Genomic DNA, 26749 nt, shown 5'->3' on the forward strand with positions numbered 1-26749 from the left:
GTTACAGGGTAACACAACTTCATTACCATTATTTTGACATAAATCATGGCTGCAATCCATATTGCTATTATTGCAATTATCTACTCCAGAAATCACCTCAGAGATGTCTTCCAAAACTTGACTTCTCGTAGGAGAAGAATGAACCTCCTTATATAATTTCCTGTCACCTTTAAGCACAGCAATTTTGTTCAAATTCCACACCTTACCATTAGAAAGTCTAACAGCATTCTTCAAAACTTCACTAACCTCAAAGGGACCCATAAATTGACTTTCACCTTTGGAAGCTTTCCATGGTTTTTTAACTTTCACTAACGTTCCCACTTTTACGTTAGAGTGTGGATTTGTTCTTTCCTTACAGTTAAAACTGTGCTTATTTACAATATGGGATTTTTCCAACCTCTTTGTCACTTTATCAAGATCAATGCGGCATTTAGTGGATGAAATAAGCCAAGCAGGATTGACCTTAGTTCTAGGTAGTCTACCTCTCATGATCTCAAATGGAGTACACTGAGTCATGTCATTGGGGGTAATCCTGTACTTCCACATAGTCTTCATTACTTGATACTCCCACTTGCTGTCACAAACACCAACCATTTGAATAGCAGCTTTAAGTACTCTATTGAACCTTTCTATTATACCATTTCCACTGGGATTATAAAGTGAAGTGGTGCAATGAATGACTCCAGTTTTACTGAAGTATTCCTTTGCCTTATTGGATAAAAATAGTACACCATTATCAGTGATCACACGTATAGGTAATCCCTCTTCCGTGAACACTTCATCTAGAAATAGTAAAACAGAGTCAGTATTAACCTTTTCGACTACTTTTAACACAGGCCATTTTGAAAATAAATCGATGGTAGCAACAATGTATTTGTTCAAAGGACCAATGGGACCCATAATGTCCATTGCAATGGATTCCCAGGGGCCATTAGGAATGTGGTGTCCTTGCATAATTGGTTTCAAAGTCTTCAAAGACTTGTCAGCATTTGCACAGTGAATGCAATCTCTAACAATACGTTCAACAAAAATATCTAACCCAGGCCACCAGAATGTACTCTTGACAGAATGTTTTGTTCTGATGATGCCGTTGTGGGCTTCGTGGCCATGTTTAACGATAATCTCTCTCAAACCTAAAGGAGGAACAGCTTTATCACCTCTCCAGATAGTAGAATCAGAAAAGGATAATTCCTCTTTCATCTCCCAAAAATGTTTTAACTCGGGAGAAAGGTTCTTCTTAGCGGGCCATCCTTCAATTAAGTACTTTTGGACCTCTTGTAAAACTTTATCTTTGTAATATTCCATGTTCCATACCTCAACCTTAATGGGTGGTACTCCCTCATCGTGGACTAAAGCAATGTGAAAATCATCCCAAGTATTGTGAATACACTCCTTCAAGGGTAGAGGTAGTCTGGATAAAAAAATCTGCTGTGACATTGTCTCGACCTGGAACATAAATCATCTCATATATGAAATCTTGTAACCTCATAGACATACGTGCAATCCTAGCAGATGCTTTAATCAACCCATCAGTAGTAAGTAATCGCACAAGAGGTTTGTGATCAGATCTAACTTCACATTCTTTTCCCAAAACAAACACTCTAAAATGCTCTAGGGCCCAAACTACAGCTAATGTTTCTCTTTCAATAGTTGAATATTTCTCTTCTGACGTGGTCAAAGCTCTAGAAGCATATGCAATGGTAGATTCATTACCATTCTCTCTTTTCTGGGAGAGGACAGCGCCTAAGCCCTTTGAACTAGTGTTGATCGTGACAATGCAACGAAGTTGAGAATCAAAATTATTCAATGCAGCAGCATTGCTAATAGCAGACTTAACATCCATAAACTCTTTTTCACACTCAGTATCCCATTCAAATTGACACTTATTTTTTAAAAGCTGTCTAATATTAAACACTCTGCCAGAAAAGTTTCGTATATATTTGGAGTAAAATTCTGTTAACCCTAGGAAAGATCGGATGTCATCTTTAGATTTAGGAGGCGGAGCACGTTGGATGGCTTCTACGAGATCAGGCTTGGGTTTGACACCATCGGCACATAAAGTATGCCCCAAATAAGTAACCAAATCAACTCCAAATTTACACTTGCTGTGTTTAACTGTAAGTCCATTCACGGATAACTTGCTAAGAACAACCTCAAGAACTTGGTCATGAGAAAGTTTGTTGTCACTAAACACAAGTATATCATCTTGGGAACAAATAACATTTTTACAGTCACCAAACATATCATGCATGACTCGTTGAAATACTGCCGCAGCTGAGGCAAGACCGAATGGCATTCTCTTAAATTGGAAACATCCAAACGGCGTAACAAAAGCAGTGTACTTCTTGCTATTTACATCCAATACAATTTGGTGGTAAGCAGACGATAAATCGATACATTAATTTTTTTTCGCTCCAGCTACTAAAGATAACATTTCAGAGATTCGGGGAAGGGGAAATTGGTCAACGACCATGTTGTTGTTCAAATGGCGCAGATCAATACACAACCTAATATTACCATTAAAGCGTCTGGCCACCACAATGGGAGAAATCCATTCAGAGGATTCTACTCTCTCTATAATATCACTCTCAACTAACTTATCGAGTTCTTTTTTTACTTCATCCCTAACTGTGATGGGAATGTTCCTGGCTTTATAAATCTTTGGGCACGCATTGTCTTTTAAAATGATTTTATGCCTAAAATTAATCAATTCCCCTATGCTATCATGGAAAACATTGGGAAACCTGTTCAGCATGGTGCTACCACATTGACCAGATTCTCCAATAACCATTACGGGGTTTGGGCTATTGGGATTGAGGATGATATCAAGTTTCCCTTGCTCAAACCACCCGAGGATGGAAGGTCCATGTTTGGATATGTATAATTTGGCAGTACATTCACGATCTTTGAATTTGAATACTAGTTCCCTGAAGCCAAGAATATCGATTCCTTCACCTGAATACCCTTGCGGATTAATGTCTCCAGGATACAACACAGGACCTAGTTTATCTATAAACTTGGATTTCCATACATTCTCATTGATTATAGAATAGGGAGAACCTGAGTCCGCATACATTTGTAGTTGTACCCCACCAATAGTCATTTCACAGATAGGTTTTTTCTTTATCATATTATTGTCGATATTCAAGATAATAGGAAGACCCTCAGTGATGTTTAACATGTAAGATTTTTCAAACTCTTCTTTGGTGTCAATGTCATTATCACTAGGTTTTCCATCTTCCACGCATCGTACTTTTTTGCTTTTATTTTTTCTACAAGCTTTAGCAATGTGGCCAACTACACCACAGACAGAACATCTCTGTTTAATTGCTGGGCATCCCTTAAAATTCGCCAAATGCGAGCTACTATCACACCTGTAGCATCTAAATTTGTTAGAGTCTGTAGCATTCTCTTTAACAAGATTGTTTTTTTTGTAGAGTGGTTTGGTTTTAGTATTATCGATTTTGGCTACAGTATTGCTCAATTTGCTATTTTCCTCAACTTTAACATTCACTTGTTTTGCACTTCTGCTAGACATTTCTGCCTTTCTGACAATAGCAAGAATATCGTCCAATTTTGAATCACCATTGACCCATAACCTATCCTGGATAGAAGTATCTTTAATATGCATGACGACTTGATCCCTTATGAAATCTTCCCGTAGGTTTCCAAATTGACAATCCAGGGAAAGAGTTCTTAAAGCGGAAACGTAATTGTCCACGGGTTCATCAGAATTCTGTTTCCTCTGAAAGAATTTATATCTCAATATGCCAATGCATACCTTAGGTGAGAAGTAACGGTCAAAATCGTTGACAGCTGCTGTGAAAACATTTTGATCAGTACCGCCCGTAGCTCTAGACATTTGGTTGTAGGCCTCGAGACCTTCTGGGCCCACTGAATGTAGGAAGATACCTTTTTTTTCTGCAGGAGACATTTTACCCTTTACATCCAATGTCTCTATATAGTTAATGAAATAGGCTTTCCACTCTGCCCACTCCATGCAGGGATTACCCCAGCTGGCCAAAAGCACTGAGGCGAAGCTAAATTGTAGTTTTGGGCATTAGCCATTATTGTTTTAGGAAATGTTCAAATGAGTTGCAAAAGGATAAACTGTAAAGATGCTCAAATGAACAGTAAAATTAAATGACTTAATTGTCATAAGAATTTAAAACATATAATAAATAAAAAAATAAACGAGTGGACAATGTACAGCATATCAGTTAATATAAATCACTCATTCTCCAAATCGTGGTATTAATTTAAAGTGGTGAATCCGCTCTGTAAATAAAAAGTACCTTGAAAGAAATTAGACCGTGAATCTGAAATCCCGGTTCCGATATCTTGTTGCTAGGCGATGTTATGCTTGGTCCGATAAAATTAGAAGAAAATGGTGGCACGCTACTTACGTGCGTGTAAACCATAGAGTGTAGAATGTAGAGCGTTGCTGACGCTTCCCAGAGACGCCGTGTGTGCGTACAAACCCTTGTAGTACTTCACATTAATGAAGACACAAGCCGTAGCAACAATGGAACTCCGTCCACACGGTAAGTTTTCAAGAAATGGTGAATTTGTATTTAATCCACTCAAAATGTACCTGGGCAAGGTAGGCGCTTCCGGAAAAGGGGTCGGAGATCGTATTCTTACGCCGGTGTAGAAGATCACGCTTAGAATCGAAGATGAGCCTCACTCCTCATACGCGAGTTCGTTTTCCTTTTTATAAATGGTGGTGCTGCCAAGTTTTTGCTCGTCGCCAAGTTTGTTATGAATAAAGCTCGTATCCAAGACGTATAACACGAAGATTTATTGTAGAAGACAGCACCACATGAAAACACGTCCACTAACAGCTGAAACCAGGTTCGTAACTGTCTCCCAAGAACTCTCCCCGGCACGGACCCAGACTCTAGAACATCTATAGAGTCTAACCAGGGTCCGTGCCCAAACAAGTTTATATTTGAAACACTCTGCACTTGCGCTGCGCGCTACGATAAACACAACACGAGAGAAAACAGATTGTGGATATTTTGCATTCATAAACCATAAGAAAGAAGGCATTTTGCCGATATAGCTCGATTTCTTTTTTCTGAAAGAACAAGAAATTATATCTTGGGTAGTTTACAGGTGAGCAATTACAGATGTTAGGGCAGGTTTACTAAGAGGTCACGCAACGCAGCAAGACAACTTGCTGAGCCGCATTGCGTGGCAGGGAGAGAGCAGGGCTGCGCCATATCTACTAAGATAAGAGTCATTTCTGCTCTCTCCGTATGTAGGCGCACTGAATGCAACCTAGGGCTAACAGTGGCACCCTTGCACATAGTGCAAGTGTGCCTGTATTACAGGCAGAATATTGTTGTGCAGGGAGGGACACCTTCCTGCACAGAAAGAATCCTCTAAAGTGTTTTCTTCTTTCTAAGCGCTCTGCAAAATGCAGCACACCTAGAAAGAGGATACAAATGAGGAGAACTAAAGATATTTCTCCTCAATATGCCTCACCTGGGAAGGAGTACCATTTTGGTGCGTTCCCATTCTTAGTATATCTGGGAAAGCGCCAAAAACCTTGGGTGGATGTGTGGGAACACCCCTCCCCATCCACCCTTGGAACACCTTATCAGGGCAGAGTAACTCAAGGCAATAACTTGCTCTGCCTTGCACTACTCCAGATTTACTAAGCCATGCAGAGCCATGCAAGGTGGCTTTGCACGGCTTGGTAAATCCCACCGAAGCCCTTGTGTTGCTTTGTGCTTCCTTGCGTGGCGCATTAGAAACACAAGGGCTTCGTAAATCTGGCCTCTAATGTCAAAATACCAGAAAAACATAGCAAAAGTCTCCATAAAACAGAAACTAATGAAAGGTACATCTAACTTGTACCATGGTCTTATATGGAAGATGCACAGAGCCTACTGCAGGGGGTCACTGGATTACTTTACCTTTGACCAATGGTAGGACCATAATTCATGAATTTTTGCTATTATGTTGCTTTCCTAAAACTTCTGAAAATAGCCAAGCACCCTTGTTTTGTGCGCAGCTTCAATAGCATACATCAATATAGTTGTGATTATCCTATCACACTCAAGGTATACACATGGCACACAGCAAACATAATCATTTCATGAATATGTTTTCTGGCTCAGCATATTTATTTTGCATTTCTGTAAGTGGTGACTCCTTGTAAACAAATATATGATACTACCATGAAGAGCAAAAGCTGAATGCATTCAACTCTAAAAACATGCTGATAATACAACATATGAAGTCTGATAGCCTATTTTTCTTGAATTAAGTGAAAGTAAATTCATGTTTGAGATTGCAAGAATAGAAGATATTAGTTAAAAATACAAAGAACAGGAAAGACAAGGACGGATTGGACAGTCACTAAATACCAGCTGAAATGTAGAGAGAACATGATGCTGTGCACTGTGGACTGAGCATGGATGTTACCAGTTTCACAGGGTCTAAAATCAACAGGGAAAATTAGAGGCTCAATTTAGGCTTTTTTGATGCATGAGTAAGGCTTGATTATTTTATTCATATTTTATTTCAAGAAAGCACATAGCACAACTTAATAGAAAAAAAGGCACTCCACAAAAAAACAGTTAGATTAAGAAGCGAAAAAGCTGAAAATGGTGTATCATATACGTGTGTAAGGTGCACCTTTGTTGTTTGGTAAATTTATCGCTTTCATTCCGCTTGACATGCTTGGGGACACTTTGCCAGGACAATGGAATTACGGAGAGGACAGTCATGGAGTCACACTGTTAGAAATGAGGGTCACTAGTTGGCAGTCTTATGCAGCCTGTTCAAGTAGGGACCCTTCCTCCTAGTCATGGTAAGGGAGTAACAAACCCAAGATAACCTCTCCTAACCCCCTTGGTAGCTTGGCACGAGCAGTCATGCCTATCCCCGAGACAATGTGTAAAGCATTTGTACATAAAACACACAGTAACTCAGTGAAAACACTACAAATGGACACCACACCAGCATAGAAAAATAACCAATCTTTAAACCAAACAAGATCAAAACGACAAAAATCCAACATACATAACTTAAAAATTAATTTTAAGAGGTTTAAGCAATTCTGTCCATAGAACTCTATTGATGCATTGATTTTAGCACAATTCACCTTTGATGCATCAAAATCCAAGACGAAATACAGCTGCAAAGGAGGAAGTGTCAGAAAACACAGTGATACGTCAGTTCTTGATTCCTAGGGGAAAGGATGCATCAGTTCTGCTGCACGCAGAAGAAGTGTTGCGTTGATTCCTTACTGCGAGGAGAAGCAATGCGTCAATTGCCATCGGCGGGGCGATGCATTGGAAATGTGGCACACAGGTGCGATGTGTGACAAAACCTAGCCACTGCAGGTCAATGAGGTGGCGAAACAAGCACTGCGTCGATTTCCACTCCCACAGACAATGGATGTGACGATTCTTTCAGCCGCACAGCAGGGCCTGCGTCGACATCAGAGTGTGGGTCTTGGATGTCGGAGACTTGTGCTCTGGACTCAGGCTGCAGCGGTTCTTCGGACAACGAGCAGGAGCAGCGGAAATTTTTCAGCCACACTGTGGTGACACATTGGTTTTTCAACCGCATGGCAAGCTTGTGGCACAAAAAGGATGATGCGTGGATTTTCAAGTCTTGAAGCAGCAGAACCAACTCCAAGGGCCCAGAACTAGAATTGGCACCACCTGGCGGGTCAGAACTCCCAGCAGTGGAGTTCAGAGATGCTGCAGATGAAGTCTTTGCTGGCCCTGAGACTTCCAACAGGAGGCAAGGACGCTCACACCCTTGGAGAACCTTGGAAAAGCAGGATACAAGAAAGTAAAGTCCAATTCTCTCACTGCCCACAGACAGAAGCAGCAACTGCAGGTCAACCCAGGAAAGCAACACACAGCAAAGGGGCAGGACCCCTCCTGGCAGATTTTCAGCTGTTCTTCTTGGCAGGGTCCTCAGTCCAGAAGTGTCCTAAAGATGTGGGTTTATATGTCCAATACTTATACCCCTTTTGGTCTTTGAAGTAGTCATACTTCAAAGGAACGTCTTTGTTGTCTACAAGATTATGGCTTGCCCTAGACACACTACAGGGGGCAGAGAAAGCATTCTGAGAGGCCAGGAACAACCCTAATCAGGTGTCAGTGACAACTTCTCCCACCACTTAAGCTCATGGAAGGCCCATCAGCCTGGTGATGGGCCATCAGGATATGCAGGGAACACCTCAGATCCCTTTGTGAGACTGTCTACAGTGAATGCATCAACAACCCAGCTAACCCAGACATTGATTCCACAGGCAGGAGCACAGGATGGTAAAGCAAGATAATGCTCACTTTCTAAAAGTGGCAATTTCAAACACAGATTCTAAAAACCAACTTCACTAAAAGATGCATTTTTAAATCCTCAGTTCAGGGAACCCAAATTCTAAATCTCTATCTTCTCCCAATTGCAAGTTACACTTGTAAGATGTTACAAGGCAACGCCAATGATAACCTGTGGAAGAGCTAGTCCTTACAATAGTGAAAAAGGCATTGGCAGTATTTCACTATCAGGACATGTAAAACACACCAGTACCTTTCACATACACGGCACCCTGCCCATGGGGCTAACTTGGGCCTACGTTTGGTTTGCCTTATATGTAAGAAAAAGGAAATATTTGGGCCTGGCAAATGGGTGAACTTGCCAGGTTGACATGGCAGTTTAAAACTGCACTCACACACACAGCAATGGCAGGCCAGAGACAAGTTTACAGGCCTACTCATGTGGGTGGCACAACTAGTGCAGCAGACCCACTAGTAGCATTTGATTTACAGGCCCTGGGCACACACAGTGCACTTTACTAGGGACTTAACCGGTAACTTGAGTATGCCAATCATGGATAACCACTCATAATCACAATTTACACAGGGAGCTTCTGCACTTTAGCACTAATTAGCAGTGGTAAAGTGCCCAGAGTACACAAACCAGCAAAGACAAAGTCCAGCACACACTCAAAAATACAGGCACTGGAGGCAAAAAGACAGGGTAAGCCATGTCAAGGATGCCAGGTGTAACACACACCACTTATAAACTTTGATTCATTTGGTTGTGGAAGGAAAGCAGGGAGTCATCAACAGTGAACGCTCTTCCTCACCCCCATGATCTCTATGTCTCTGATTAAAAGCATTTGAGATTCCTCAGACCTCAGGAAACAGGCAAGGTGGTACATAAAATTGATCAATGAAAAATAAACGTCTACCTCTATAGATGGCCCAAAACACAGGGACATTTGCTTGATACGAAGGTGGATTGGAAGACAATGAAGAGACACAAGGTTTGAGGGACTCATCATATCTGTGCCTCATCAACAAGACCTGACCAATGTGTTTTGAATTGAATAAACTGTAATTTATGAATAGCCAGTTTAGACTGATCAAGATTTACAGGGAAGATGTGAAGAGACAAATACAGTTACTATGGTTACTCTATGTGGCATAGAGAAAAAAACATACTATTATCCTCTGAATATGAAACTGGAAAACAGATGTGGGTTATGTAAATGATTGAGTCAACTAGTAAGAAAACTGACATTCCAGTCAGAGCAATTATTCAACCTCCTGCCTGGTTTTGGTGGGTGTTGGAATTGACCATATGTTACGTGGTTTTCCCCAGATCTTTGCCTTGCCTGTTTTTGCTGGTTGTGGAACTCTGTGCACTTTAACCCTGCTAACCAGGGGTAAAGTGCCTGTGCTCCTCCTTTCAACATGATGAAATTGACATACCCCTAACGGGCATATATAAATTACTATTAAGTCTCCAGTATATGGTACAAGTATACCCAGAGGCTCTACGTTAAATACCACTAGTGGACTGAACCACCCATTGTGCCACTAACTACAGTGACAGTGCAAACATGACTGTAGGCCTACCATCTGTACCATGGCCGTTGTAGTTTTGAACTGCCAGTTCAAAGTGTTGAAATAACCCCTTTAAACAAATTCAAAACATTCCTTTTAAATACTTATAAATCATCCCCAAGTAGGGCTTATTACCCATAAGGCATGGTGCATGGTTTTGAAAAGTAGGACATGTAAATGTTGAATGTTAAACATGTACCTACAACCTCTATAGTTATCTTCACTGTGGCCAGGCTAGCTGTTCCATAGGAGAACACTATTACATTGGACAATGCTATTTTCATTTAGGAAACAGTGAGAAATATGATTCAACAACTCTTTTTATTAGTTGTTCAAAATCCAATTAAATTGTAACATCACATTTAGGGAAAAGGTACTTTAAGAAAGTTACTTCTTCCCTGCCCTAAGCCTCTTCCTGAAGACCAATTTGCATGAGCTCCAACTCTTACCTGGTAGCTGAACAGCTACCTTGATGAGATGTGAAAACTGCTTTTAGAGCAGGACGAGGCCCTTGGGTGAGGGGAAGAGTTGTTGTTCCCTTGACAGGATGGCTAGTGGGCTGTATCCAGGAGTTTGACTAGTTTTAAAGAGGTCTACCTTATTGGAGGCAAATGTTAGCGGATACCACGGCCATGCCCTTTACTAAGATGGGTACCAATCACAGTGAGTGAGGAGCTGCCCCCAGAACAGGTTTAGAGTGACCAAAGAGGAGAGGTTGCTAATTTCCAAGGGCCACGCCTCTATGGTGGGTGCACAAGCTCTGCACAGAAGAAAAATGTTCTGTGATCTTGGGTTTAGTTGGAGAGGGACATTGTGGGATTATTTGCTGTAGGGAACACAGGAAATACTGCAGAGGTAAACAGGTTAACCTCTCAGAACTTCACCTCGACTGGTTAGGCAGGAGCCAAGATTCACCCGACCTAAATGCTGGTGCCAGGTATAATGTGGCATCCTCGTTACCCTCAGAACACAACTGGACCTGTGTAAGATTAGAAGTGGACAGAACATCCTGTCTGAGACCTGAAAAGGGTCTAGGAAATTGGGCTTGCTTTTCTTTTGTACCCAAGTGAAAGAAGCAGACTCCAAGGGTCATAAGGCTAACCTTCCGTTAAGCTACAGGGACACAACAAGCTAAAAGAGGCCTTTTCTGCAACTGCTCAGAGGACCAGTTGTAGGTGGACCTGCCCTGACCTCACTGCTCACCTCTGCTAAAGTGAGACTTGACACCCAAGTGGTTCCAAAGACCTCCAGAGGACAGGGACCAACATGCCAAGTCAATCCAATGAAGGTGCGTTGCCACTGGACTGAAGATTCAGTTTGCTCCAGCTCAGAGCTTTTCTGAAGCAGCAAATCCAATCAGCTGGACATCGCAGAAAAGATAACTGACCTTGTGGAGACATGTTGGGCTACAGCCTACAGCCTTGTCCCACTGGAAAACTCCAAGCTCCAAAAAAGTGACTACGTCGAAATGTATTAATCTTCACCAGGTGAAGACATCAAAAGTATCTGACTGGTGAGTACCTTACTTGGGCGTGAATTTTGAATTTCTTCCAATCCAATTAGAGCTTTCCTGCCAACCGTCAATGACTTCACCGAGACCTCATCCAACATCTTTCTGAATTTGTGGTGCCCTCTTCAGCTACATCCTGCTGCCCTGCCCAACATTGCTTTTTCGGCGGTCTTCCTGCCTGCCGGCTTGGAGGTCCTCCTGCCCTATTAAGATGTGTGTGGGTCCATACACGAAAGACCACTGTATTCACGCTGACTCCACCAGGATTTCCCAACCGTGTTGGCGGCGGGATTGGCAGAATTGGTTGTCGGTGGGACTCCAGCCCAGATTCATACTAAGCTGATTACGATGTGCCTTCCAGCCATGGCAACTGTGGCAGGAATCCTTTCTACTCTGAGATGGCAGAATTGGAAGAAATGAGGCAAAAACCTACCTTTTTTCCTACTTCCTGCTTCCCACTACCCTTTTCGTCTTCTACCTCATCGTCCAGGTCCCTCCTTTGCTGCACCGACTCCACCACGGCTTCAAACGACTTTGTTGTCACTGAGATCTGCGGTAAATTACTTTTGTATTTGTCCTATGTATTGTGTATTGACAATCGCTGTAGCCTGCCTGCATTGCTCTTACATTCAATATTTTCCTTAGGTGTCATGCAGTAGTATTCAGTTTCCTACTAATCAATGTCAATTGCACACACCTGTAGTGACGCTTAAAACATATTTGTTGTTGTGGTGTTTGCGGGTGTTGTGCTAGTGTTGACTGTGGGTTTGCATTCAATAGTGTGTGAGTGGCATGCAAACAGTAGCACAAAGGGGGATATCACATTGCCTGTATATGGTTTACATGCAAACTTGACACATATGTGTACTAATGTTTAGATAACTTGTACCTTGTACTTACCTGTCTCCACACCCCCATGAACCTCATTCCATCAAGACACCAAACCCATTGCGGTCTTCTGTCTCAAGCCGCAACCTCTAAATACTGTGAGGGGACCACGGTCGGCTTGGCAGAGTACTTGGGATTGCTGCTGCCGCGGAACAGTGATGATCCCACCAAGATCTAAACTCTGATCTGGCCTAACCTGGTTGGTTTATCTTACTTGTGCTGGGTTGCAGTCAGCTTGAAACCATGCCTTGTCAACCATGACCAGTTGACCCGCACTCGTTTCAACTGAATATTGCCACTATTTATATATTAAATTAAAAAAATTCTAATCTCCGGTTCCCCTTATTGTATTTTTGTCTATTGTTATAAATTAAAGTGCAATTGTGTTGTGTTTACATCTTTTTAACTGTTTATGTCTGCTCTGTGCCATAGCTACTAGGGCCCAGGTTTAAAATGCTGAAATTTTTACTGGACCTAACAATAGGGTTTGGTGGAAATTGATTTTTAAGTACCAGAACTGCCGTAATTTCCAGTGGCAAATGGAGCCCGCCTTGTTTAAGGGACATTACAAAATGGATTGGTGCCCGCTACTGAAACAGGCACCTTCGTGAACATTACCACTTGGCCAATGCGGTAAGACAAGGGCGTATGAACTGACACTGTCACAATGAAGGTAGGTTTCCAATACTTGGCGTGTTGATTTATCTGGTGTGTACTACACTCATTGTGAGTAAACTACCAACTGATGATGTCAATACTATTTGGGATATAGGTGGCAATCAACACGCTGCAATGGCGACTTAATGAACTGGTCATTTCAAAAGGGAGTCCTCTCTTTTTGTTTGTCATCAAACTAGTACTTAATGACGGCAAGCTGACAGTGTATAATGAAACTGACATGAGAATGGTGGTAACGCCGAAATGCGCCGTCAATATATTTCAACTGTACAGCCCGCTGAGTGCTCTGTTCGCTCTGTAAAGAGTACATGGTGGAACATTAATGCGTGAGCACCACAAGCTCACGACGGAGGCACCCATCTAGGAGTTCGGCACGAGTCTTGTGGAGTTGGTGGGTAAAGAAATATATATACCTTGTGTAATAAACTTTGGCACCTCCTGAGAGTGCAGATATCTTTCCTTTGTGTGGAATATATATATATATATATATATATATATATATATATATATATATATATATATATATATATATATGCCACACACACACACACACATATATATATATATATTCAATTTGTTTTCAAAACAAGCTTTATTCGGTTAGTATACAACCATAAAAGCATTCTAAAAAAACACATCAAATATAAAAACATTAAAACATTTATCATAAATCATCACAATGGGATATAAATAATTTATCACGGTGAGAAATAGTAAAATTTATGTAAGGTTCAATTACAAGCTAGGTTATCATTATACATAAAGTGCTAAGTGCATTTTGAGGAGAAGACCATATTTATCTTTGAAGCCAATGGGTTCGTTTGAAAAAAAAAAAAAAATTGCCTGGGAATTTAAAACACTACTTATGCTAAGAACGTTATAATTTCCATAGACTAAAATCATTTCATTTCCCTGCCCGATTCAATTACTACATTCCATATCGTCTCCTAATACCCAGTGCTAGTTTAATGAAACTCATCATTGCAGAACAAACGATAGAATTTTCCAATAGTTGCAGACACTCATATCCCTCTAGGTATGTACATGGAGAGATATTTTTTAGTATTGTCTCAAAAATCTCCTTCTCAGATCGTCATAGAGTGTGCAAAAAAGTGTTAGGTGCATAGTGCTCTGCGGAGTACTATTATCACAGGGACAGAAACTAAGGGTTTCCACCCACACGGTTTGTCTAGGAAAAGCAAGCAAAAAGTGCAATGTGCCAAGGCGAAATCTGGTTAAAAAAAAAACGCATCTGACAATTTGTAGAAAAGGCTAGATAATACTGCTGGTTAGACAAAAAGGCACATTTCGGGCCAGGCGCCTCTTGCTGAAAATGTTTCATGTGTGCCCAGTCCCCGTATTGCTTCTTAATTATAAGTATTGGCATTTACGGGGATATTTGTCGGATTTTCATAAAACTCACCCAGCCCAATGTCATAAAATCTTTCCTTCACATGCCGAAACCAGGGAATAGACATCACCTTATCAAGGTTAAGGTAGTCCTCCATTATTTCCCTAGTAAACTGTAGTTCTTCTTTCAACCAAATTTTAGACCATAAAAGCAAAGGGGCAGAGCTAATGCGATCCTCCAGGTAATCCAACCCTATCTCTCGATGAGAGAAAGAGGTGGCCGTACTAATTGGGATCATCAATAAGCGTTTTATGAATTTATTTTCTACCACTTGTACCAAGCGGCTTTTTTGATGACCCTAAACCCCTGCCCCGTATGATGCCACCGATGCACATTTTGCATTATATAGGGTAACAAGCTGTGGCACCTGCCTATGACCTAGCTTACAAGCAAACCTAAAAAAAACCTCTGCTACTCTATTGGTTTGTTGGGCCCTCATTGTAATTAAAAAATCCCATTTAAGATCCCTGCTGAACGTATTTCCTAGATATGTAAAGTTTTCCACCCTTTCGACCGGTGTGCCTCTGACATTAAAACTCCTGGATTTTGCATGTTTTGGGCCACAAACCATTACATAAGACTTTGAAAAGTTAACCTTTAAGTCTAATGTCGCCATATCATTTGTAAAGGCATCCAGGGAGATTTGTAAGCCGTTCGCTTAAGGACCGTGTCATCTGCATACGAAAGTAACGCAACCGGTTGCCCCTTAACTAGGGGGAAATCAATTTTCTGCCTCAACAGGAAATCCTCCAGACCGTTTGTGTATACTAAAAAGAGGAAAGGGGCTAAAATGCACCCTTGGCGCACTCTTTCTGTTGAAGCAATAGGTTTTGTTCTTTTCCCGTGAGTGCCAAATCTTATTGAGACAGAGGTGTTCGAGTGTAATCTTTTTAAGAGCTGGATTAATGCATTTTCAAAACCCATCTCTGCCATCAGTACCAACAGTTTCCCCCTATTGACAGTGTCAAAGGCACTTGACAAGTCCATGAAGGCAAGGTGAACAGAGCCACTCTTTGCCTTCATGTACTTGCCCGTGATCAAGGACAAATTCAGACACTGTTCTGTAGTTCCCAATCCTTTTGCGAAATCCATATTGCATTTTGGAGATGACCCCCCTACCACTGGTCCATGTCTCCAGACGTGCCAGGATAACCCTGCCCAGTACCTTCACCGTGGAATCGATTATTGTATTGGGCCTATAGCAGGCGGGGTCATCTCTCTTCCCTTTTTTGAACACTGGGACAACTATAGACTCTTTCCCCGACAGAGGGATTGGTCCAACAATAATGGATTAAAACAGGTTGGTCAACAGGGGAGCCCAGGGATTTACAGTCAACTTAAAAAAGTCCAGTGGGACTCCATCTGGGCCTGGGGCCTTTCTACCCATTCCTTTTAAAAGTGCTTCCTCCACCTCTACCACCGTAATTGAACTACTGAGTTCTATTGCTGGTGCCATGTCGACTATTGGATCCTTGTGCCCTGCAACTAGTTCCCTACCATTTGGATTAAAAATTGAAGTAAAATGTGTTTCCCAAGTATCACCCAGAATCTTGCACTCCACTTTCCCTACTTCCTCTGTAAACTGGGGGCGGTTAATAACTGCCCAGAATTTTTTCGTGTCTTTTAGGGCACTAGCCCGCTCCAAGTCCTGCCAGGCAATGTGCCTTAGTTCTTCTTTTCTGACCTTAATAGTGGTTTTATATAAACACCTCGCCTGCTTTATATGTTCTTGTATTGCTCGATTTTCCCGGCCTTCTTGTATTGTAGAGCGATCAATATGACTTCAGTCTCTTTCCATCCAAGTCTAAGGACTAGAGTAGTGAATAGGGCCTCTCTATTAGACACTTTGACACAATTCCGTGCTCCTACCCATAGATCAGGGCTTGCACACATAGCCTAGGGGATAGATTCATTAGTATTAGGGATAATCTGTCCTGTAGTGAGGGTATTTCATAGAGCTGTGTTGAATTCAGGCCTGGTAGGCCTCAAACGGGAGAGACTCCATCTTTCTTTCTGCTCCGGCAGCTTGGGATGCTTCTAGGTCAAATGTAATGTTTTAGTTATGAGGTGTTATTCGCTTGGAGAGAACCGGTTCAGGCCGGCCCTTATCGAAGGAATGTATTTCTCCCCTGCCGAAGACACTACATCAGGCCGGCCGGCTGGGAACGTGTCCTTGGCACGGGGAGGTACAGGAATTTGGTGGGCGGCAGGTTTCGAGCTGGAAATTTCCATGAGGGAATGCACTTCTATATTAGTGAAAGTCTGAGTTAGATAAGGGCACTTGCTTCTAGACCATAGGCGGCATCTGGCCGTTAGCAGAAAAGCTACTACTTATTCCAGGGAAGACAGATGACGAACTCGAATCTAAAGAGGCGAGAGTAGCCGATGAGGAAGAGGTTCCAGTGACTCGGAGAGGGAGAAGGGAGTAGATCCGCGACTGCGGAGGTGTGACTTCCAGGCGAAGCCGAGGCATAGACGAGAAGGGAACCTAGATGACCATTGAGCACAGGCTACATACAAACAAGGTGATGTCGACCCCTTTTTCTTTGAAGTGTATAACTTAACCTTTTACCTTCCTTGCAGGTTATATATATGATGTATTCTGCGAATGTGCATGTGGCATTTAAATAAAGTATTTAGCTTGTTGTACGTTAGCATGTGTTGTGTACTTTTGTATAGGAGGATAGCCTATTCTTTTAGTCAGAGTTAACTCAACATGAACAGAGGTTAATCCTGGTCAGGTAAGTGGTAACTGGATGAGGGGGAAAACGAGCCCCTCAAACTAGGGAACAGGTTGTGCTCAACTAATAGTCTTTGTTTGATCTGATATATGGTAATCCCGATTCCCCTGTCGTGTACTACGGTAATAATAGGATGAGCTTGTGCTAAGGCTGCCGTCTGGTAGGAGATTCTGGGCCTGACTGAGGCCGCGAGACTATGTGTGTTGCTGCCGGCTGGGTAGGAGATTCTGGGTCTGATTGAGGCCGCGAGACTGTGTGTTGCTGCCGTCTGGTAGGAGATTCTGGGCCTGATTGAGGCCGCGAGACTGTGTGTTGCTGCTGTCTGGTAGGAGATTCTGGACCTGATTGAGGCCGCGAGACTGTGTGTTGCTGCCGTCTGGTAGGAGATTCTGGGCCTGATTGAGGCCGCGAGACTGTGTGTTGCTGCCGTCTGGTAGGAGATTCTGGGCCTGATTGAGGCCGGAGACTGTGTGTTGCTGCCGTCTGGTAGGAGATTCTGGGTCTGATTGAGGCCGCGAGACTGTGTGTTGCTGCCGTCTGGTAGGAGATTCTGGGTCTGATTGAGGCCGCGAGACTGTGTGTTGCTGCCGTCTGGTAGGAGATGCTGGGTCTGATTGAGGCCGCGAGACTGTGTGTTGCTGCCGTCTGGTAGGAGATTCTGGGTCTGATTGAGGCCGCGAGACTGTGGTTGCTGAGATTGCGAGGCTGTGAAGTCTTGGTATAGATTAATAATAGGAATTCCCTGTCCTTAGATGGTACATATATATGTGGTTATTTAGTTGTAAAGAAGCCCTAGGGAGGGGGTAACGTTCTAGTTTGGGTCAGAAGGGCTCTGTAGAGCGGGTTCCACCCGATCTGAAGACCCAAGCAGAACAGTTCTCTATCCTGAGGCATTAATTTCAGGGCATTTAATAAGAACTTGTGCGTACTGGAGCATTCTGCGTTGAACCAACGAACCTCCCGATGTTGTTTGGACTTAGCCTGATGTGTAAGTTTATTGGCTATGATGGAACTGAGCCGTTCAAAATGTTTTACTAGTATGGCTGGGCAAGTGTCATATTCTAGGCAAGCTAAGATCAAGTCATGATTTGATTGAATGATTTCTTCCTCAAATAAAATTGTGTTATTTCCCCCCCAGTTTATCCTCACACCCTTATTCCGGGTATATTCAATGCTACGATCATCACCCACTCCTGTTTTAGCTATAGCCTTAAATTTCGCTATTAGTGGGTTATGGTCGCTTACTAACTCAGGTTTTATAACAAAATCAAATACTAAGCAAAGATACTCCTTGGAAATAAACAAAATCAATGGTACTTTCTCTCCCCCCTCCAACAAAAGTTGGACACCGAGCTAGAGTCATTGGCTAAACTTTCCAGATTGTTCTCCACAATGACAGTGTTCATTACCTCTCCCTGGGGGGTATGAATAAAATGTGCTAAAGGTTGATCATCAGTATCCCAAATACCACATACTCTTTCATTACTATATTTGCACATGGTACACTTAAAATCCCCTACCCACAAGATACATAAAGGTTGCCACTTCCCGGCAGCTATAGCAATTTCAGATTGTAAGGTTTCCATAACGTGAGTATCTTTGGGATCAAATATATCATAGTACCAGTTTACAAGTAGCGTTCTCTCCTGGAGCATGTTGAAAATCATAATTATTTGGAACCACTGAGTGGATACTAGGCACTTAACTTTTATGGACCCAAATCTAACTGACAGAAGGGTTATATATATATATGCCACACAAAGGAAAGATATATCCGTACCACTTTGTTCGTATTCTCTACTGTCTTCCCGACTCTTAATTTCTTGGAAGGCAGAGAGGTGGTTGTGAGTGACCCGGGTAGCCAGATTTGGGTCACTTCCTTCAGTGATATAGACTCTGATTGGGCATTCTCAAGATCAGAACTCACAATTCAGAGTAATTCACAGATGACTGAATAGATGAAAATAAAGACCCCTGTCAAACTATATTAAAAAGCTCTAGAAACAGATATAAAGAATTTGAAAAGCAGAGGCTGTTGCATACTCAATATCAATGAGTAGTAACGTTTATTAAACCATATTACTTCCGTGTAAAACACTGAGAAAGACATGGAGATATGCATTCCAGCGAAAAAACATAAACAAATATTTGTTATGATTAAATACTAAACTTCACTGATACAGTATTTTTTCCTATAACATAACATAATACATTCATGCATCACGAAAAAGTACAAATGTGTGATTGAACTGGTTAAAATATGATTCACTTACAGGTGGAGTTCTGCACTGTATTTCAGTCGGAGTTGTTCTTTTAACATCACATGTGTTGCCATCCACAAACACTTGGGATTGTTCATTAAAGTTACTACCGGTAATGGTCAACAGAGTTCCCCCTAAATACAAAATTAGGTAAATGATTTAACGGTTATCAGATGCTTAATGTAATTTCAATGTTACCCCAATGTACTACAGATGGGGCACAATACATTGTTTACAAAAGTGAATGAATGATCATTTTCATATACTTTATTTATCTGCCTCTTATAAAACACAATATATATCACAGAAACGCTTCCAATGCATACTAACTCACCATTTAATATATATATTCTCTGCTGTTGTGACAAAGGTGTAGAAATGCCAGAAGTGGCAGTTAACATCAAGTGAAGTATGATAATTAATTACTAAATGAGATAAATAACACTACAACTTAATAACTATTTGTAAAAACATTTGCATTGGGAAAACGTTATTTTTTTATTGTAAATGCATTTATTATTCGTTGCTTGGTTTCATTTAACTACTTAGGTTAAAATGTATTAGATGTTTGTAAAAATACGTTAATGATTGTTATCACAGTTATATTCCATCATATCATATTGCTATATACTTTATTGGATTATATTATATGATATATATTTTAATTTAAAAATTATTGGAAAACTATAGAATATATTGTGCATGTCTTATTATATAGATGACTCAGTTAATTTGTCATTGAAGATAAATATGATGAAGACAATTGGCACAAAATTGTACCCGTATGTAAATGTATTCATGCTAAACGTATGCCTTAAAGCAGGCTACCCATTGCAATTAATACGTTTTTCTTGACTATGTTTTCTTGACTATGTTTATACAGCCATGCACTGAATCTCATTATTGACAATTTTGAATAAAAACAACTAGTCTAATATGGAATGTAGGTGTCACCCACGGGAAGGGGGCACCAATTCTGTTAAATATTAGAAAGCATATTTTAATCAGACACGGCACTAGGACAGCCTTGGTCAGGATGTGCATGGGGAAAATTACATGCTACATGCTGAAGATGTATTTTTGATATGCTTTGCGTACTCTCAGCAATGTTTGACAAAGTTAACCATCAGTGAGTCATCTCCAATTTAACTATATGCATGTCTAGGAGTGTTTTTAATTATTTTCTGTCTAGCATAAATCACTTTCTAAAGAAGGAGCACTCCAGGCTGGACCCTTTCAAGATGCATAACGTCTGCAAAGTTGATCCTGTTTGCCTATCTCTTTACTTCTACAGACAGCAGGTGTGAGATCTTCTGCAAGGCTTCAGCATCTCCATTCACTAATATGCTGAAGACACCTAATTGTGTATGAATGTGTCTTCACCGACTGTTTTTTGTCATTGGAGGACTGCCTTATTGCTATTAAAGTCTCGATACCATTACTCCATAAAACCAAATTGTTACCAAGCAAAGTGTCTTGGGATCACCTCCCAATGTTCCAATGGTTCATTCACTAGCGTTATCTAATCTTCTCTCAACTTTGAGTCCTACATTTCTAAATGTATTCATATTTGTCTCCAATCTAAATGATTTTTTTAAGGCTAGATAGCGTATATCTCTGTAACCTACACAAATTCAACCTCACATTTATTAACCTCTCAAATTGTGTGTGCTTTGGTGGTGGGTGCCTATACATTCAACCATACCTTTCTTTTGTGCACCACAAAATGTTCACTTTGATAATGTGTGACTGATAAGGCAAGAGTTATAACTTATATAAACTGCTTTAAGGTTGTATACCTTGAAGTATTTAATGGCCACAATCAAAGGCAGCAACATTAATGCAAGTTATAATACCAAACTGAGCCTTCTCAGCTGCAGCAAACTGCCTTTGGAATTCTGCACTTGTGGATATCTGCCTTATATCTTTGTGCATCAGGAAGGAGGGTTTTTAAGTTAAGTCTCTACAGCAGTTACAATTGGACTTTGCACGCCTTCTTATAGGCACTACAAATGGCCTCCCTTGATCTTTTCTCTTTGCCTGTGATTTTAATTTTTAATGTTGAATTTTTATTTCATTTCATTGTAGGTCCAGTGCCTACTTGTAAAGTCATCCAAATCAATTTATTTTTATTGTATCTGTTGTGCAGGACCACTTTAATGTGGAAAAGTAGATGCATTTCTCTTAATATCTTCATGCTACGTGGTTTTGCAGTGACCAGCAGTAGTGGCAGCCGAAAGACAAGGAAGACGCCGGCCTGCTTCAGCCCCCTGCTCCAGCTCCCGCTCCTGCTATACGGTTAACAGCTAGCGGCCAGCGGCTACCGGTTTCGTTGCCGCAGGCCCGTTACAGCTCGATCCCCCGCTTTCATTAGCGGTCGGTGGGGGCAGCGCAGTGGCAGCGGCAGTGGCGGATGCGGTGACCTGGGCTCCAGGCAATTGAGTATGGAGTTTTGAGCAGCGGTGGGGTGTGGCAAGCATACTGGCAATGCGGTGCAGGAGCGGAAGTGTGTGGCGTGCGAACAGTGAGGTCCGAATTTGTGCTCCTGATTTTTCCTGATTTTTCGAGCACCTCCAGGCACGGACACCGGCTCCAGTACAGAGTACAGAGGAAGCAGAGGCAGAGATAGACACGTATAAGGCGGAACAATTATGGGCTTTACTCCTCTCACGGGTGGCTTTTAATAAAGTTATAAATGGGTGCAGTAAAAAATTGTCCTCGTTATGGGATAAAGCAGTATTGGCAAAGAGATTCCATTTGTGGACAGTTATTGCTTCGTACGGTATGTTAAAACCTCAGAGCTACCTAGGAGACTTAAATAACCAAAGGGCAAAGTTGAAGTTTATGAATCTCCGATTTGGAAATAGCCAATTTCTTGGAGATGCCCTCGCTTGGAAAATTATGAGTAGTGAGAGGATGTGTTGCCTCTGTAACTACAAGAGCGAAGATATTTGTCATATCATTTGTAGCTGTCCTGCTCTAATAGGTGAACGTAGGAGGCTGTTGAGGTCGGATTTTAAAAGCCAAATGGTACGAACATGTCGACAAGCAGTAATAGCTAGTCTACAAGGAGAAAGTTTGCATTTCACAGGCAGACTTTTGAAGTATATAGAAATAGTGGAGAAGAAACTAGCTAACTGTGGATAATGAGGATTGTGTTATATATTCTTGGGTTTTTATGAATTGATGAAAAGTATTTTATCATGTGGTTTTTTAAATAAGGGTATGGTATTGATATGCATGAAATGTAAGAAGAATTTTTATAAAGGTGTTTTTAATTGTAAGTTTTTACTAACTGAACAATACATTTTTCATTCATTCATCATGCTACGTGTCAGTGCTAACAGTTCTTGGCTTAAAGTAATAAGTGAGCTTTGTGGAAATTGCATCATTAATTACAGTGTTAATAAAAGATACATTAAAAGTTTGCTTTTTGCCATGGTGGATTTTGCTATGTATGCTCACATTGCTCTAAAAACGTTGACAATATCAATTAATTTAAAAACAGTAACTATTCTGAGTTTTACCTGCAGCACTTCCTGTAGTAGGTGAAATGTTGGAAACATGTATCTTGTATGTGAAATTGAATGGCACACTCGACTCCGGCTGTGCAAATCCACATTCAGCGATGTAAACAACTACAGGGAAGGACCCTGCAGTTCCGTTAAGTATCTGGCAGATTATTTCATTTTCTTTTCAGGACAAAGTGTAGGAGAGACAAAAATGTCACACAAATGATTTTGTATTCATAAAATGGTACTCAGATCTTAAGAACTAGAAACTTGAAAAAGTCTTTGCTGCATAGATTTATTTGTTTACTGAAAGGGCATAAAAGGGCATAAAAATCAAATTAGCACAGTCCAGCTGTAACATGTAATATGCTTTATATACATCACTCTTAAAGGTTTGCTTAGAATTTCCAGGAAGATCATAGTTTGCAAACAGCATATAACGTTTTTTAGAAGAGTTTTATTTTCTGAATATCTATTTATTTATAAGTAGACTTTCAGTGTGGGTGAAATCTTCTAAAGATAACATGAAAACGAATTAAAGTGGGTTGTGACCAACAGGCAGTAGAGAAATGTGGAAAAACTCCAACCAAGTGAAAGGAAATATGGACTCAATAGCAAATGGGTTCAGTGCACACCAGGAAAGGTCAAGCGATCTAAATCTATTAGGATGGGCATCATGAGTGGGATCACTACCCTTCTGGTCTCATTGTGCAAGCTTGGCTCTCGAGTACCCCTTTTCTCATGTGGGTTTCAGATGATGGGTGCTATCTGGCTGTGCAATTGGGATGTTCATGCCCATTTAGAGAAGGGTAGGGTGGCACTGACTTGATTCTGAGAGGCACAGCTGGATAATCTCCAGCTGTAGAAAGAAAACTTTCATAGGTGCCCTGTGGACAGCGATTTCTTTCCTCAGGATCAAATTTGTTCTACAAAGTGATAAGAAAACCACATTTGGATTAGATGGAAGAGACTAATGGTCACAAGAGGGAGAGGGCTTGTGAATTGTGCAATTTGTCATATTAAACCATCATTACAATTTAACCTTACTTTTTACCAGGTTAGTTACAGCTAGGATTCACAACGAATTTTGGAACTTCACTTTTTCTTTTACTACTGCTTAAAAGATATTTTAACTATTCCACAAGTACTTGTAAAGACTGTGTTGCAATTATTTCCAAACTATGAAATACTGAGCTGAATTTCTACCACTTCCCATGTTTTAAAACCACATTTAGTTTCCAATTGCTAAATTACAACTTCAGTTGCTCCAGCAATCACTGTGCTCAGCCATTTGCTTGTGTTTTGCATACTATGTATTCGAGGAACACCTGCTCATAATTAACTTAGCTCATGCCAATGGTAGAATAATATTAAGAAATAATATAAAATACTAATTTTTAGCTGCATGATTTATCAAAGAGGGTGTGGTGTTACAGCCAGAGCTGCTGGCTTTTCAACTGGGGAACCGGGTTTGAGTCTCAGTGCATGCTCAACATCCTGAGATTCTGGGAAAATCACTATATCCCCATGCCTAAAAAATAAATGTGACCTTGTGTAATGCAACTGGTGCTCCTGTAAAGTGCTCTAACATGGCCTGGCCATGTTTGCACTTAATACAACTTTTTACAAAAACATTTAGGGAGGTTATACTGAAAAGTCAGGACTGCATGTATAAATGAAATTATGCATCACACTAACAAAATTTGACTTCACATATCCATTCTGGAGGCAATATCAGAAGACAAACTATGAAAGTCATAGGAATAGCTGTTTAAAATTAGGAACATTGTATTTGGTTTTCAAAGTATACTACATTTAACATTTTTTGAGGATGCACTGCCTCGATGGGACCTTTCTTTTGCAGGATTTCCACTGTGTCCTTTGTAAACCATTTGGAACCCAAGGAAATACAAGGTTTTTGGATGATCTAACCACACATCCTGTAAGAACAGCAAGATTATATTCACCTTATAAGGACTTTCAGCAAATTCTACTTCAGCAAGGAATTGCCTTGGGACAGACCATCTTTCTACTAAGCCATGGTTTAGGTTAAGGAATCTAAGATACTGCTGGAATATCTTTTACTTTCCTCATTTATTTACATTGAATATATTGTTCTTGAAATATCATTTTTTCATACAATCCTACAGAAACATTGCTCTACTTTTGCACACTTTCAGGACCTTGGACCTCTTCAATTACAGTTGGACTATTGAAGTAGATGTTTGAATGTTCAAATGCATGTGAGAGTTGCATTTGAAATATTTGTGAATAATCGCAAAGTTTTGACTGTATTGGTGTTCACCTCATATCATCTAGATGGCATTAAAAGATATGAAAGGAAGCATATTGTACATAGGTTCAGCACATACAGGCAACAACTATGTAAACCTCAGAGAACTACCAGTAAGTCACACATAAGTGGATCACTGGCATATGACTGACTTTGTTTGCCTTCCAGATTTTGCCATTTTCTAATGGATAGCTCTTATGCCCTGTTGCAAAGCGCAATTGATTGCTCTGCTGCACACTTTGCATTTTAAATAAAGCTTGTTTGGCTTCCTTGTGAAATTGCTTGAGGAATGACTGCTAGGTCTTGGCAGTTTAGATGGAAAAGCCAAGCCACATATAGTCTCTTTATGAGGGTGAAGGAATATAGTCTGAGAGTCATAGGTGCCCACTGCGTGCCTGTTCATAATTAAATAAGTAAGTAAATGCAGCGGTCTTAAGAGCATGCCCTGGTGTGACACAAAGAAGCAAGGGGAAATCAGTAACACAAAGAAAAAATATGAGATCCCATCACACATAGGTTTTATTTGTTAGGAGGCTCAAAGGTATTGATATACCTCCAGAAACAGTAGATTTTCACAGCTCAGGCTTTGTTCATCAATGTATAATATTCACACATTGCCAGATTGCACAAAAGCAAGAACACGTAGGGAGTTCCCAGCAGAAACACATCAAACACTATATAATGTAACCGAGGAGTAATATAATTGGGCGAAAACATTTCCAGGAAAAATACTGAATCTAATATGGCTCTAATTTAAAACTTTTGTTTATGTAATAAGTGGAGTACTCTCTTGTGTTTGGGTAAGTCACATAACATTTTTACTTTTTTCCAATTCAGATATTGAACTTAGATGTTGATTAATGAAAGTGTATGCAACTCTTGAATAACATGTTGTTTGGTTAGCTACTCAATTGTGTAGTTTGCTTTCCAATAAGTGGTAACAGAAGTTAAGGTCAAAGGGCACAGATCAATAACAAGCAGAATCTGGGGACAAAGGACAGGGAAGATTACATTTAAACTGATTCACTGTTGTCAATTCCTTGATCTCAAAGAAAGCAAAGCACAGAAGATGAAAGGAAGTCTCTCTGTCATCCATATGTCCTCCTGATACAGCACTATAGGAAAGCAAGTAACGCTCAACTCCACGGCACTATTAGCATTCTATAACCAATTCAGAGCAACTTAGATCGCCATATTCCATCTCATCTACATGCTTCCCAGGCAGAACAAAGACTTCACTGATAAATTTGCAGATCTCTTCATCATCTTGTTTATCCAACATGCCCATAATGCCCTCTTGTGTGATTTCTAACCTCCCAGACAACACAAGCTCACAAAACACCAGCGACACCATACTCAACCTCATTTACACACCGAACACAGTATAGCATGTCATACATCCAACAGACTCCATAGGCCACATCCTCAACCTTGTCTCTCAACATCCAAATCTACAATGCAATGCAAACCACCAATATTCCTCAACTGGACCAACCACTTCAACATCACTATCCCCCCTACTCAGCATCCTAAAACTCCCCTGGTTGAATACAAAAGAGAAAACTATACCTTCA

General features: G+C 40.8%; 1 protein-coding gene across 1 annotated transcript in view; it reads right to left on the reverse strand.

Annotated features, from left to right (window-relative positions):
• LOC146830893 (fibrocystin-L-like) overlaps positions 1–26749 on the reverse strand; it is a 533569-nt gene that overhangs the window by 340927 nt on the left and 165893 nt on the right. Inside the window, exons 30-31 of the mRNA XM_085603812.1 lie at positions 22898–23062; positions 19383–19504 (exon numbers count right to left, since the gene is read on the reverse strand). Coding sequence (XP_085459938.1) covers positions 19383–19504; positions 22898–23062 — 287 coding nt within the window. The remainder of the gene's footprint in view (positions 1–19382; positions 19505–22897; positions 23063–26749) is intronic.

Source organism: Triturus cristatus, chromosome 5_1 (assembly GCF_964204655.1).
Source record: "Triturus cristatus chromosome 5_1, aTriCri1.1, whole genome shotgun sequence".
Classification (NCBI taxonomy): domain Eukaryota; kingdom Metazoa; phylum Chordata; class Amphibia; order Caudata; family Salamandridae; genus Triturus; species Triturus cristatus.